The following is a 14,631-nucleotide window of genomic DNA, read 5'->3' as shown; positions in this document are numbered from 1 at the left end:
ATGTTGGACAATTCTGAGACATACAAACATGCGTTTTACCACCTAGGCACATGAAGAAATCATCGAAATAACAAATAATTTACAGTCTGTTGTTCCCGTAGAAAGTTTATTATAATCAGCGTCACCATAACAATATTATTTTAATTTTCCAGTCATTCTTTAAAAACATTTATAAAAAGCTTATATCACGATGGCGCTTACGCGATGGGATCCACTATGTAACCCTTCCCATCCAAACTAACGAGGGAAAAAACGTACACACAAAAGACAGAAACACATTGTAAGAAGATGCGCCAGGTGAAACAACTTTACAGCAGCTCGTGCAAAAGAAGGATACATAGGCACAGCTACACACACTGGGTCGGAACTGCGGTTCCATCACGTGTTCACAACGCACAACAATCACATAGGGCTTATTAAGTGTGTCTACAATAAGGAACAAGTTATCTGAGTTTGGTACAATACATTCAACAAATAAATACATAGGCCTACTTACATACATACATATAAAACAAAGGCTATACACAAAAGCAACTACATTTCTTATCAGGTCATTATTTATTTGATTTCCTATACTGTTTTATGAGTGCAATAGGCTACACAACTTTTATTGGATAGTTAATAGACTTATTTGTGGTAAGTTTTTTCCATTTTTAACAAGAAATAAGTTAAACAAACATGTATTTCCCATTGGTTTTTCCTTTAAGACAAACATTTACAGAACGCAAGTAATTTTTTTTTACTCACACAAGCATTATCATGGTCAAAATAAAATAAATAAAGAGGAAATTATTTTTAAAGGCTGGAGCTTGCATGGACACGTGGATGTTCACTGTCCTAAGAAGCCCTCGGAAAGTCTCTTGGGCTTTTGACATGATGGGAAGTTTTCCCAAGATTTGTATTATTTTATTAGTGCTCATCGGGGAACCGAATATCAGGGATGGTGGTAACCTATACCCCCTGCCGCTGCCATGCTCATGCTTTTTAGTTTGTTGTCCTTTTTCCACTTCATCCTCCGGTTCTGGAACCAGATTTTGATCTGGCGTTCTGATAGGCAGAGCGCGTGCGCTATCTCGATCCTCCGTCTGCGGGTCAGATAACGGTTGAAGTGAAACTCTTTCTCGAGCTCCAGTGTCTGGTAACGCGTGTAGGCTGTCCTCGCCCTCTTTCCCTCTGGTCCGGTCAGACTGTCTGGTGGTAACACACACAGGATGCAACCATGAGCCCACAATCAAAATAGCAACCTACACAACTATGTTTACTAACGCTTTATGCAGGCAATGCATTTTACTGATCACTCTTCCATGGAGCCTAATCCACATAAACACACATTTATACACTATTCACACACATTTCACATACACCTTAAAACGCAGTGGAAGTGCCAATCAATTTCACAAAGTGTGTCTTGTAAAAATGCCATACAAATATAGAATAATCCGAAAGAATGGCAAAAGAAAACCTATCATCCTATATTTACATCAAATGTTCACCTCCTGCATTTTGGTAAGAAGAAAATGTCCTGTGTTTTCATGCCACGTTGAATTATTTCCCCAACGCCTGAGGTACAATATGCAGTTAAACAGGTGGCGTAAATCTCGCCAATACACACGCCCCTTAAAACTACCATTAATAAAATATCGAATAGATGTGATTTTTCTCTCATATAATGATTTGGGAAAATACTTTTGAGCTCCGAAAATGGCAACAAGCACACCTTAAAATGGCTATAGGGCACACCATCCCCACACACACCACAAACCCACACAGAGACAATACGAGCTGTATCAAGTACAAAACACAAACACAAGCGTCGACCTAAACAAAATACAAAGCTGTTTTACCATGATTTATGTGCAGTTTCCTCATCCAGGGGTAAATATGGGGCTGGGCACCGTCGGTGACATTTTGGGAAGTTGTCTGCGCCCTTCCCGCGGGCTTCTCTTCCTGGAGGGGGGACGCTTTGGATACACACACCCGGTTCAACAGCGTGCCTCCATTCGAACTCGGGGTCGTGCAGGGGCTCGTTATGGAGTTCTTTATGTCTCGGTGTTGAGGTTGAGACTCGCTGACCGGAGACGAGCAGCTCGCGACAGAGGAGGAGCACGGGAGCGGGTCAGGTGGAGGCGAGAGGGACGTCGTCTCGGTGGCGCTCGCGGGCTGGGTGTACCTGGGCGTCTCGACCGAGGACGTTGTTGTCGCCACCGACTGGTTCGGGGAGTAGCCCTGTGGCCGCACGCTGGCCATAAAGTGCCCGTTACCGCGACTGACAGTGAGGTCCATCCCGTTGTAGCCATAACCGTACCTGCTGGAATGCATGGTCGTGGGGTCCCTGTATTGCTCGTTTGCAGAGCTGTGGTCTCCATAATTATGTAACTGGAAATCCGCGCCATTGGGATAGCGACCGCAGAATGAGTTTACAAAATAGGAGCTCATTGGTTGATAATTCCAATATTGTTGTTTAGCAGGTATTTGTTGATTTTTTGTGGAGAAAGTAATAACGTGTGTACTTGATTTGTGGCTCTTGATGGTTTTGCGCGTTCTATAGCACCCTTGCACAATTTATGATGAATTATGGAAATGAGTAGAACATGTACTTGATTCTCTCTTACGTAGGCACCCAAATATGGGGTACGGCTGAGAATCACGTGCTTTTGTTGACCAGTCGTAAATCCTGCTTGATGACCTCCAGAGGTAAACTCGTGCACAAATAGGAAATCTTGGTGGGATGTTAGGGAGGCGCGCCTGGGTATGCGCCTAGCAGGGCGCTCGCGGGGCCCGGGTTGCGTCTCTTGGATTGTCGTCGCGCGCCATCTTCTGGTCGCAGTCTGGCACTGCCTGCGACAGTGTTTGAGGCGTGGGCTCCGAACGGGGTCGTTCAGAGGTTAACGACCATTGCGGCAAAAGCATGGTCTCCCCAAACAATACAACAAGAAACGCAGTGTATACTGAATATGCAACCTCTCCACTGATAGAGAGTATAGAGAGAAATCTGTATTCAATGTTATCCTCATTAACCTTCGCGTTGGGAATAAAACACGTACAGTACAAGAAAAATGTATATGTCTAGAACCTTAAATGTAGTTAAATATTTCGTTAAACCATGTTGGAATATCCTATATGAATCAACTCTTTGGACATTTGAATAAATTGCAAATGTGTTTATCACTAATAATCATTTAACAGGTGAAGCTTAGTTTACTGATATGCATAGAGCCGTCACAACCTGCAGTTATAATCCAACCTAATAGAAAGGCAGTCATTCATAAATGTTAGATACGCAAAAAAATTGGCATTTGAAACAACGTAAGTTTCGTCTTTTAGATGACGACAGAAAGTAGGCTACACTACAGTAGTCTCAATAGACAACACTTCACCCCTCAAGTGAAATTCCATAAATAATTTTAGAAGTCTGAATGAAAATAACCCAGGTTTTGATCAACAAATTATGACTGAATTATGCTAATTAGATAATTAGGCACAAAAAAAATCTGCATCAAATCTTGCAGCTGTGTGTAATGAATAGCCTCATCTCTAGAAAACATGAATTGCATAACAATAATATACATTTTGCTTTAGTTTTTTTGCAAATATGGATAACTAAAGTCCATTTTCAGAACAGGAAAAGGAGGAGCAGAAAAATTATAGGTATGTTTGAAAATAATCTATACACATATTGTAATGTAAGCACATGTCATAATTTAAACACATGTTGTAATCTAAACACATGTTGTAATCTAAACACATGTTGTAATCTAAACACATGTTGTAATCTAAACACATGTTGTAATCTAAACACATGTTTTAATCTAAACACATGTTGTAATCTAAACACATGTTGTAATCTAAACACATGTTGTAATCTAAACACATGTTGTAATCTAAACACATGTTGTAATCTAAACACATGTTTTAATCTAAACACATGTTGTTATCTAAACACATGTTGTAATCTAAACACATGTTGTAATCTAAACACATGTTGTAATCTAAACACATGTTGTAATCTAAACAAATGTTTTAATCTAAACACATGTTGTAATCTAAACACATGTTGTAATCTAAACACATGTTTTAATCTAAACACATGTTGTAATCTAAACACATGTTGTAATCTAAACGCAGATTAGAATATACATTTTCAAAGAATGTCTGACGATAGGCGAAATAAACTTGATCTTTTTGTTTAGGAATGTTCGTTCATTTTACATGGATAAATAACAAAGGGAAAATGAAATTATTTCCCTTGGCCTTGCTCGGCATCTTCCCCACACCCATTTCCTTCCATCAATAATGTCCTCGGAGTGAGGAAGCGAAAGAAGTAGGCTAAGTGATAAGTGTTGTCAAGTTTTCAAAATACAAAGATAAGGCACTACGTAATGACAATCTAAAATTAGGTTCGAAATATGATATGAAGAAAGACATATATCGGTAACAGCAGAAGTAATAATAATGTAGGCCCAATCAATACAAGCAATAACAATAACAAACATATGACGACATTCATTTAGCACTATTTGATTATAGCTGCTGTTCATCGGTGTTGAGTTGCTGGTTTGTTGGTGTAACGTAGAGATAAACTGTATATAGGCCTAAACTAAAATCGGAGAAGTGGTGATGATTATAATAATAGTTGATGAGAATGTGACTCTATAGCTGGAGCAGGGTTATATTAGTGTACAAGCAGGACAGGCAGAGCGATAACTTTTTAAATAATGTAGCCTTACAAAAGAGACGTGGCTATTAAGCGGGAAATGGTGCAGTTAATCTGGAACGTCTATTTAGGCTACTAGAAACTGGGGCACGCGACTGCAGGTTTACAGTAGTCTCGTTTTGGCAACGAAGGCCCTAGTTATCCAAAATCCATTGGACCTCTGGGTCCTATAGTCCCCAAAAGACGATGGCCCGTATTTAGGCTATACGACGCCCCACACAGTCAGTTTAGAGCGTCGGCACTAACTGCGTGATGGATAAGTACGCTGTACGAAGGATGCAGACTCACAGCGGTAATAGGGCCCCTTCAGGCACTGCAGTAGCCGAGGAACAAGCTGCACTCAGGACCAGATGTGTACAGCGGTGTCTAAAGGAGCCCTGTATGCGAGCCCAGGTCTTACATTTCAGTGATAGTTTGAGAGCGCATACAAGCATGTTCCGGATGTTGGAAGGAGCAAGGATAGGTTCTGTGCTTTAGAATGTCCAGTAGTGTTTGTGATTGTGGCTTTAAAGAGGTTGTTAGGGAGTCTAAGAGCTAACATCTGATTCATCAATGGCCAATAGAAACAAAGTTCCCAAGAAATTATCCCACCCAGGGAAAGGGGGCAAATCAGGAAGTGCGAGAGTAAAAAAAAACGACCGGACTAGTTGCGTTCTACTCAAGTGTCAGCATCTGCTAAAAACGTAAGGATGTAAAAAAAAAAAAGTAAAAGAGAGAAAAGAATCAGGATTAAGGACTCTGTGTGCGTGCTTGTGGCGCACAGAGCAGGGAGGGGCGCGTGCTCTCCAGATGGTAAAATGCTAACAGTTTGAAATGCAGCTTCAAACCTTGATGAGTGAGTAAAATGTCACGATGCTTCAGTTTTATTTGCTCATAAATTTCATTAGCTACATAGGATGTATTACGTGCGTAACATACAAAACTGTTCAAGCAGCATTTCAGATACCTTAGATTTTGTATAGTGTAGGGGAGTAGCAGTACGGCTATATTCTAATGTTTGGAGCTCGGAGCCTAAGGGTTTCACTGTACCCTGCAATCACACCTGCAACAATGTACATGTGACTATTAAACACTCTTAATCTGAATATATGAAATGTTTTCTCGACTAGTTTCATTACCACTGTAAATATCGAGGAGGATATTGAATTGGAGCCACTAAGGTAAACGGAACTCTAAAAACACATTTAAGAGGTGAACCATAACGGATTCAATTCTAAAACGCAACTCGTCGAAGAAAACTATGCAAACTGACACGCACGCATACAGTAATAAAATGCATCACAACAATAGGCTATTGTCTTTTTCCAAAAGACCATGTCTTTTTCCATGGTATTGATGCCTATTGTGACATTTCGGTCTCTCGGTGTCTAATTTGTGTCATATTTTGAGGTAATAATCTTGCCATATCAATTGTGACGTTTCGGTCTCACAGGTTCTATTCTATGACATCATTTGGAGGTGACAATCTATTGTTATATGAATGGTGTCTATTGTGACGTTCTGGCTCTCTGTGATGTCCCGTGATCTTATGTAAAGAACACTTGACCATCTGTTGTCACAATCAGAACTCCATTTTAAGGGGGAGTGTATTTTCTTTCTGCCTGTGCTCATAATGATTGCATTTATCTCGTCATCAGGTCTTGATGTTTGACCATTCTGCAGGTTATCTGCATAACCCTACACCTTGCCATTTTCTATATCTAGTCTGAATTTACACAGACAAAATATATGTAGTATTAGCTCACCTATCATATAGTTGAATAAAAAAACGTTGAGCACTACTGCTATTCAGAACAATAGATTCCAGCTATATTGGGCCTTATGCAGTGCCAATGTAGAGGATTTAAAACTCTTATGAAAATGAATTGCATATTACCAGCAAAATAGCAATAATAGCATATTTTTTGTAGCCATATCGTTTCTAAATATTATAAGCGTGAACATCATCGAGATTAATGGGTCATTGATAAAAGGTCCTTTCGATGATGTGGTTCTGATGTTACATCACGGAGGAGAGGAAAACTGGAGCAAGAATACTCTAGATTAAGCTAATCTATAATTTCCTCAAATCAAAACAACTGCAACATCTGTCGAAACCATGCTATCATGATACAAACAGCAATGTACAACCCTGTTTTATGGTTTAACGAATAGCACGAATAAAAAGACAAAGGGAAGTTCTGTGTTGGCACAATTAACAAATAGAATGTAAATGAGAGAAAATGGACAGAACGCTGTGACCAAAACACCACCTCACTTCTCCCACAAGAGGGCGACAAAGAGTAGGCCTATTGGCCACAGTTCCAATTCGGAGCTGGTGAAAGACCATCCCATTTGAATAGCAACAAATAAACACAAATAGCATGCATCGCCAATAAATTATTCAAATCCTGATAATGAAAAAGCATTTGCCTACATTAGTACTGAATAACATATTTAGATAGGTCAAGCCCAGAGACCACAATCAACGAACCATAGCATTGATATTAATCATGCAAATAATTATCATATTGTTATTATCAAATTACATTTTCGGACATAACCCGTTTAACCCTGCAACACAACATTCCAACCACTCTTCTGAAAGCCATCGCTATTTAAAACTAAACAAGCATAGAAAGTTGTTTTTACTTGAATGCTCACTCTATTATGATTTTGCATGATTACAAAATCATATCCAATCATGATAAGCAAGTAGTATTCTTACCGTATGTGAGGTGTTCGGGTCTCATGGTGTGTGGTGATGTCACAGGGAGAGGACGGACAAGTGCCGCTGGCGCAAAGCGACCAGATCCCCTGTTCTGACAGCTGGATCCTGGACGAATCCAAACGCTCCCGGGATCAGGCAACGACGCACTCAACCCGTCCAATGTGCCAAACCGTCACGAGGACCCCGGTAATGAATCCAAACCGTCCGGTTCCATGAGAAGGGAACTGCTCCTTGCACTGCGTGTAAAATAAACAACAACTAAAAAGCAAAACAGCGTTACCCACGACGAAAAGAAATGGAAGAGTGAAAGCTTTTACATTACAGAAAGGGTTGGATGGCAGACACAGGCTTTTAAATGAGTGCGGTTCTATTCTGGAAAAGGAAATTATGTATAAAAAGTTCATGTTCACGGCTCCATGCCATGTGACCAGCGGAAACCAATGGGGAGCCGAGGAGCCTCGTAAAGTTGCATTGCAATGTTGTAAATTTTCATAAACAACAACGGATTTATGACCCAGTGAGAGAGCGACAGGAGGAGAGAGAGGAAGAAACAGAGAGGGAGAGGACGGGGCAGGTCAGAACTTGGGCGCCATTTTACCGAAAGGAGGGGGAATGCAGTAATATCCCCTTCACAATAGACTATACACACACACACAGCCTGTACAGTCTGTGTCCTCATAGTTACCATACTGTAGTCTCTTCATTAAGCAAATGTTGCATTGGTTTAATCTTTTTTTTTCACTTTTCGTGCTAAATAGACTATGTTAAAATAGGCCACCGTGTTCTTATGTAATAGCGTATTTGTAGGCTCAGTATTTCTTGTCATATAAAAACAAATGGTTTAAATGTTAAAATGTTAGAATAACTAAATGAACGTGAAAAGGTCACTCATGCCTAATGTAGGGTAGGTAGTACCATCGATTTTAGCATGTAAGTTGAATTTCATAATGTTTTGGCTAAAGATTGAATCAATGTATGGTTGGCTTACAGGAAATTCGTTACGAAGCTATTTTTCAAACCGAATGGTCTTGTTTTTATTCGATTACTATTGCATCTTACATAATGTCACAATATGAATACCGCCGAGGGAAAGCGGTGAGTGTCGAATCAGTCTATTTACACCAGTCACATTGCAAAACAAATGCTCATTTCTGAACATTGGACCGCTTCTCTTCTATAGCCTAGATTCAAATAAAACAAACACACACATTCCCAAACGTACAGACTTACACGTGCAAGCAGACACACTCACGTCCATAACAATGATATTGACCCTAGGCTATAGCTAGTTAGAATAATTGAAAGCAAAAAAGGAGATGAAAATACAATAGCAACACGACGTTACAATACAGTGTTTATAAGTCCTTCTTAGGCAGTGTTGAAATTCAGTGAGACAGTAGTAGGCTATAGGTTTAGTCTCTGACGTAAAATCTGAGGTAGGGTATACAAATTGGACAATTCATTTTTTTGATTGCTGTTTGGAAATCATGCAAATATCTATTCAAATCTCTACAAATCTCGACCCCAAAAGACAAGCTCTCACAACATTAGACATGATAACAGACAGCAGCGCAATACAACGTTAATAAGCTACAGTTAAACGTTAAAGCCATATTCACCAGATGATTCAACATTTGCATTTATTTCGCTTTGAAATAGAGACAAAAAGAGTGCGAAAAAGGTTCCTCGAAGTCAATTGAAACTGGAGGTAAATTCTTTGCATGAATGCAACTGTCGCCATAGGTAGTTCTCTGTTCAGGAATGTTATTTCAGTAGTAAAATATCTAATAGTTCCCAACGATTAACATTAAATATTGTATAACATTTATAGTAGACTTGTTCTACATTCAAGGATCAAATTGAGTTTTCATAGTAATAGCGTAGAGTAAATAGGTAGTATCCGTTCCCTTTCATCTTCCTTTAGCTATATTCATTTTTATAGCTATAGCCAGTGTTTTCACTAGCTTGTATATATTAAATTAGTGCGTCTCAATTTCAGCCCTGCAAGTCGTTTCCTCAATCAGGCTTCTAAGCTCTGATCGAACAGAGTGTATCGATTCTGTGACAGTCTGCATCTAGAACATTTCCTTAGTGACCAATATGAACATTTCCTTAGTGACCAATATGAACATTTATGGAGTGTTTCTAATCGCCTCCATCTCCTCTTGCAGGGGTTTCTGACGCCACACGGGTGGACTGGGAATCTCCGTCCTCGGCGTCCTCGGCCTTGGACTGTCCGTCGGTTACCGGATCACTGTCATCATCCTCGTTTACGTCCTCGCTGGTGGCACCGGGGGTCGAGCTTGAGGACTCGTCCTTGTGATCTTTCTTCCATTTCATCCTCCGGTTCTGGAACCAGATTTTGATTTGGCGCTCGGTCAGGCAGAGCACTTGTGCTATCTCCACGCGCCTACGACGGGTCAGGTACCGGTTGAAGTGGAATTCTTTCTCCATCTCCAGTGTCTGGTACCGGGAGTAGGTCTGACGTCCACGCTTTCGGTTTGGATCTACAAGAGAAAAGGGTTTCAATCTGCTAGGTCCAAGAATAAAAATACTACAATACTAAAACCATGTTCTACACAAGCATGACATATCATGATATTGATAATGACATATGTGACAACTCTGATAATATCATGATATTGATAATGACATATGTAACAACTCTGATAATATCATGATATTGATAATGACATATGTAACAACTCTGATAATATCATGATATTGATAATGACATATGTAACAACTCTGATAATATCATGATATTGATAATGACATATGTGACAATTGTGTGATTTTGCATTCATGTATTATTTCTATAGAAGTTAATCAATGAATAAATAAAAACATGTTGTGCCTGTGACACAGTTTGTGCCTGTGACACAGTTTGTGCCTGTGACATTGTTACTAAGATGTCTTTCTCAAAATGTTTTAGGACAGTCGATGTTTTGCCTCATGTAGCCTATATACACTTCAATAAACTTTATTTTTTTAAAGACTTCCTTCCATTAAAAATATTCCAGTTGGGATTCTAGCCTGTAGCCTATAGCTAATGCACTGCATACCTCTCCAATTAGAAGGATGTGCTTGTCCACCACTTCTAGGTCATACCCACATAACCCTTAGGCAATTACTACTGCTAGTTTCATTGGTAGGGTATATCTTTATTAAACACTGGCTTGCCTACCAATTCCCTACTAGCCAGAAACTATACTATTAATAGGCTACCACTGCCAATCATTGATATTATTTACAACCACCATTAATATAGATTATATCCATGTCTACAAAAAGGTTTCTGAAACTGATGAGGATAATCACATCTGCTATCCCTATCCCATTCAAAAGGTTGAACTGCGGAGCGCACGGTCACTGATTTACACTATAACATACAGGTAACTGCCAAAATAATGGAAACACTTGAGTAAATTAGGGATATAAAGTATACTGAAAGCAGGTGCTTCCACATAGGTGTGGTTCCTGAGTTAACTAAGCAATTAACATCCCATCAGGCTTAGGGTCATATATAAAAATGTTGGGTAGGCCACTATTTTGGCTACCATGGCTATGCCCCCATAGGATGACAATGCCCCATCCACAGGGCAAGTATGTTCACTGAATGGTTTGATGAGCATGGAAACGATGTAAATCATATGCGATGGTCCACTCATTCACCAGATCTCAAACCAATTAAACACTTATGGGAGATTCTGGAGCGTGGCTGAGACAGCATTCTCCACAACCATCAATAAAACACCAAATGGTGGAATTTCTGGTGTTAGAATGGTGTTGCATTCCTCCAACAGAGTTCCAGACACTTGTAGAATCTATGCCAAGGAGCATTAAAAGCTGTTCTGGCTCGTGCTGGCCCAAATCCCCTTTAAGACACTTTATGTTGGTGTTTCCTTTATTTTGTCGTTACCTAGTCTGGTATTTTATTGTCACAAAGGGGAGTAGAAGCAGTAAGAAAGCAGAGTCAAAAAGCATTGCAGAAGCAAAGGGATAATACGTTTATGGCCACAGAACTCATTATTTGCGCAATAAAAGTTGAACAATTCTTTCCATGAAATACCAATGGCTTCAAGTAATTAATTGCGCCATTAAGACCACGGTAAGTATTCCAAGGTTTTGTAGATTCATTGACATTACAGCAGAGCTCTGCAGGAGCCGGTTGGGAAGGAAGGACTCATCTTAGACAGTACCTGATGTTTTCATCCAGGGGTACATCCGGTAGTGATTGTCCTCTGGCGAGGTGAGGGGCCCCGGCTGGACACAGCTGTCCCCGAACAGACGACTCTGGTCGAAGGAGCTGCAGTGCAGACTGCGAATGTCCGGCCCCTGGCCATAACCAGGGCTAAACATCGGGTGGCTCTGGTAGATTGCATTGTTCACGTTGTAAAGTCCGGACAGGGACGGTGGGAAGGCAGGGGCTGCGGCGTTGTGAGCAGATGCGGGTCCTTCTCCATCGGGTACAAGAGTGCACGAACCTAGGTCTGCGTTTGGGAAGAAAGAACCGCTCGCCGTATATTTGTTAAAAAGACCATCCACATAATAAGAACTCATATTTTTTTCTCTGTGATTTGTTGGGCCAGAATCTTCAGTGTCGTTTTTACGAGGTAGTGTGATATATGACAGCAATACACCCTGGATTTACACCAAACCCCATTTTCCCCAGGACCAAAGAACTCACCCACGTGATCCAGCCCTGTGACCGATGTAGCCAATCACCGGCGGGACCAGAGATTTCATTATAATGCACAGACTGCAGAGTAGGAGGGCCATTCCATTGTAACAAAGTGATGGTGAGACTCCGAATTTTCACTTAAAAATATGTCAAACAAAAAACTGTGGAAATGTATAAAAGTACCCATTGTGCATAGAGTTGTATGATTTATTTAACTTTGCAATCATTGTTTTTTGTTAGACATTTTAAAGTGGACAATCTGAGTCTCAGCATCACTCTGTTACCATGGAATTTCCCAGGATTAACTCGCACACACACACACACACACACACACACACACACCCTCTCTTCTCTTTGGACACACAGCCTCTCATAAACACTGTGGGAAGCCTATACATATGAAGTGTCATCAAAATAAAAGAAACGTACTGTGGCATTTAGGCTTTCATAACACACCATACTACACCATACTAGACCATAATACACCATAATACCACCCTAATACAATCGTTTTCACCACCTCATAACATCTGTAATTTATACACAACTAAGAGTATAAAACTGCATTGTGTACTCATTCAAAAGGTTTTGTTCAATTCATATAAATATATTTCTCCATATGGGTAAAACTGAACTATGTGACACAACAAACATCAAAACATGATAATTGTATTATAGGCTACAAAGGACTGATCAATTCAAAGTTGAAACATTTTACAATAGTTTCTTTGATATTGTGTTGATTGAAATAATACCATTTACAATTGTAAATATTTTCAGTTACCATTGTTGCGTCTCAAATAAGATAATATAAAAGTAATTGTTGCAAGTAAATATAGGCCTAAGTGAAATATTTGAGAATTATTTTGAGTGGTAACCTAATGCTAGATTCAACAAAGTATTAACTGAAAACATAAAAGTTAGGTAAGCAAATGAAATAAAACCATTTGAATATTTAAAACTAACAACGTTATTTGCAGAGGTACATTTAAACGTCTACTACTTTTGTATTATTTTTGCTTTCTTGGAGGTTGAAATAATCAGATGTATATATATATATATTGAAAAAAATACCATTGAAAAAGACCATTGAAGGTATCTGTCCCTATTAGGATAGGTCAGTAAATCCCAAAAAGAATCCTCCCAAATTATGTAAAACACACATTTAACGAGGGATAGCTATACATATTTATATGCAATAGGCCGTGGTCTAATTTGGTAACGTTTATGTAAATTCTTCCGCATTCCACAATGTTATCTGGAAGAAAACACAGAAGGGACAACAAAAAACAACTAAATTCTATATGTGGAGTTACTGAGCATATAGCTAACCCATTTAGGCTAATCTAAATACCACCAAACATATGATATTTTAGTACGCCATATCATAAAATTCCAAAATTGATTAGCCTAAAGCAAATTGAACACATATCACATTTTATGTAGAGATATTGCAAATGTAGAGTATGAAAGATAAGCCTATTTGAAAAGGGCAAATTATTTCCCAATTACTTTACGAATCATATGTACAAACCATTTTACTATTCCTATAGGCCTAAACTAAAGATGTAAATAAACACATTTGAACTATAATAGTTAGGCCTTCTAAAAGCCTGATTTCTTTCATTTGACACGCGGAACAACTACGTTTCAGGTTTTTCTGTAGCGTCAAGTAAAAGATAGGCCTTCACGTTTTGACTAGACTAAGGCGTACTATTTTAAATGTTAGATGTATATTACTATTAAATATTAAATACTGCCGCGGATGTGTCAACGTCTACAAGAGCTAACATCATTATAAAGACTATAATAGCAAGCATCAATTAGAATTACAATGTTATAAAACGAAAATCCACCAATAGGCCAAAACATGTCAAAATATGTTCATCCGAAAATAATCAGAAAGGATAAGTGTTTAAACGAGGCCATTTTGAGCCTTGTTATATGGAACATCAGCGCCATCGTCTGGTCACTACACGTAGTTGCAGGGTGGAAAAGGTGCAGTGCCCTGAGAACTGCAATCACACCCATTCCCCATTAGGGGCCAAATACATAAATAAATCACATAATAGGAATGCGATTAATGTTTGTGGCTCTCATTGCCTGCAGTTCTATTTCCACATGGAATATAGATGTTGGAGGTCCGATGATGACAATCGAGAGTAGTATATCTAAAATGTTCATGTTGGTCTCATCTATACTGAGATTAGGTCTTGACTCATATAAGGCTGTTGTTTTATTGCCCTTTTTGTTTTTTCAGCGCGTGAACAGAACACTAGCTACTACCAGAGAAACTGAGAGAGAACTTTCCCAGGCCAGGTACAAACAAAGGGTCGCTCGAGATGACCATGAGTCCGGCGAGCAACATTCGGGGGAGAGGCCAATAAAGCTGATCATTTCCGCTAGGCCTTTTGTCCATGCTGCAGTCCCACAGAAAAGAGAAAAAACAAATGGGTGCCGAGTTCTGGAAACGGTCTAATTGTGTCTGGACGGCCATAAACCCATTAAAAGTGGAATGCCAGA

General features: G+C 39.5%; 3 protein-coding genes and 1 long non-coding RNA gene across 4 annotated transcripts in view; 1 reads left to right on the top strand and 3 right to left on the bottom strand.

Annotated features, from left to right (window-relative positions):
• LOC109907261 (homeobox protein Hox-A3a-like) overlaps positions 1–7,533 on the bottom strand; it is a 35,554-nt gene extending 28,021 nt beyond the window's left edge. Inside the window, exon 1 of the mRNA XM_020505136.2 lies at positions 7,422–7,533. The gene's annotated coding sequence lies outside the window, so the exon portion shown is untranslated. The remainder of the gene's footprint in view (positions 1–7,421) is intronic.
• Positions 88–5,309, bottom strand: LOC109907262 (homeobox protein Hox-A5-like). The gene is made up of 2 exons (XM_020505141.2): positions 1,845–5,309; positions 88–1,191 (listed from the first exon to the last, which is right to left on the bottom strand). Exons 1-2 carry the CDS (start codon positions 2,434–2,436, stop codon positions 935–937), a joined length of 849 nt encoding a protein of 282 aa, XP_020360730.1. The 5' UTR covers positions 2,437–5,309; the 3' UTR covers positions 88–934.
• LOC116354329 (uncharacterized) lies at positions 7,465–10,423 on the top strand. The gene is made up of 2 exons (XR_004203552.1): positions 7,465–7,610; positions 9,596–10,423. It is a non-coding gene; the product is annotated as an uncharacterized LOC116354329 (long non-coding RNA).
• Positions 9,039–12,267, bottom strand: LOC109907264 (homeobox protein Hox-A7-like). Its single transcript, XM_020505142.2, has 2 exons — positions 11,627–12,267; positions 9,039–9,931 (listed from the first exon to the last, which is right to left on the bottom strand). The coding sequence occupies exons 1-2, from the start codon at positions 11,985–11,987 to the stop codon at positions 9,570–9,572; spliced, it is 723 nt and encodes a 240-aa protein (XP_020360731.1). The 5' UTR covers positions 11,988–12,267; the 3' UTR covers positions 9,039–9,569.
• Between the last annotated feature and the right edge of the window lie 2,364 nt (positions 12,268–14,631).

This window comes from Oncorhynchus kisutch, linkage group LG17, assembly GCF_002021735.2.
Source record: "Oncorhynchus kisutch isolate 150728-3 linkage group LG17, Okis_V2, whole genome shotgun sequence".
Classification (NCBI taxonomy): Eukaryota; Metazoa; Chordata; class Actinopteri; order Salmoniformes; family Salmonidae; genus Oncorhynchus; species Oncorhynchus kisutch.
The sequence above is the reverse complement of the archived record's forward strand: the minus strand, read 5'-3'. Positions and strand labels throughout refer to the sequence as shown.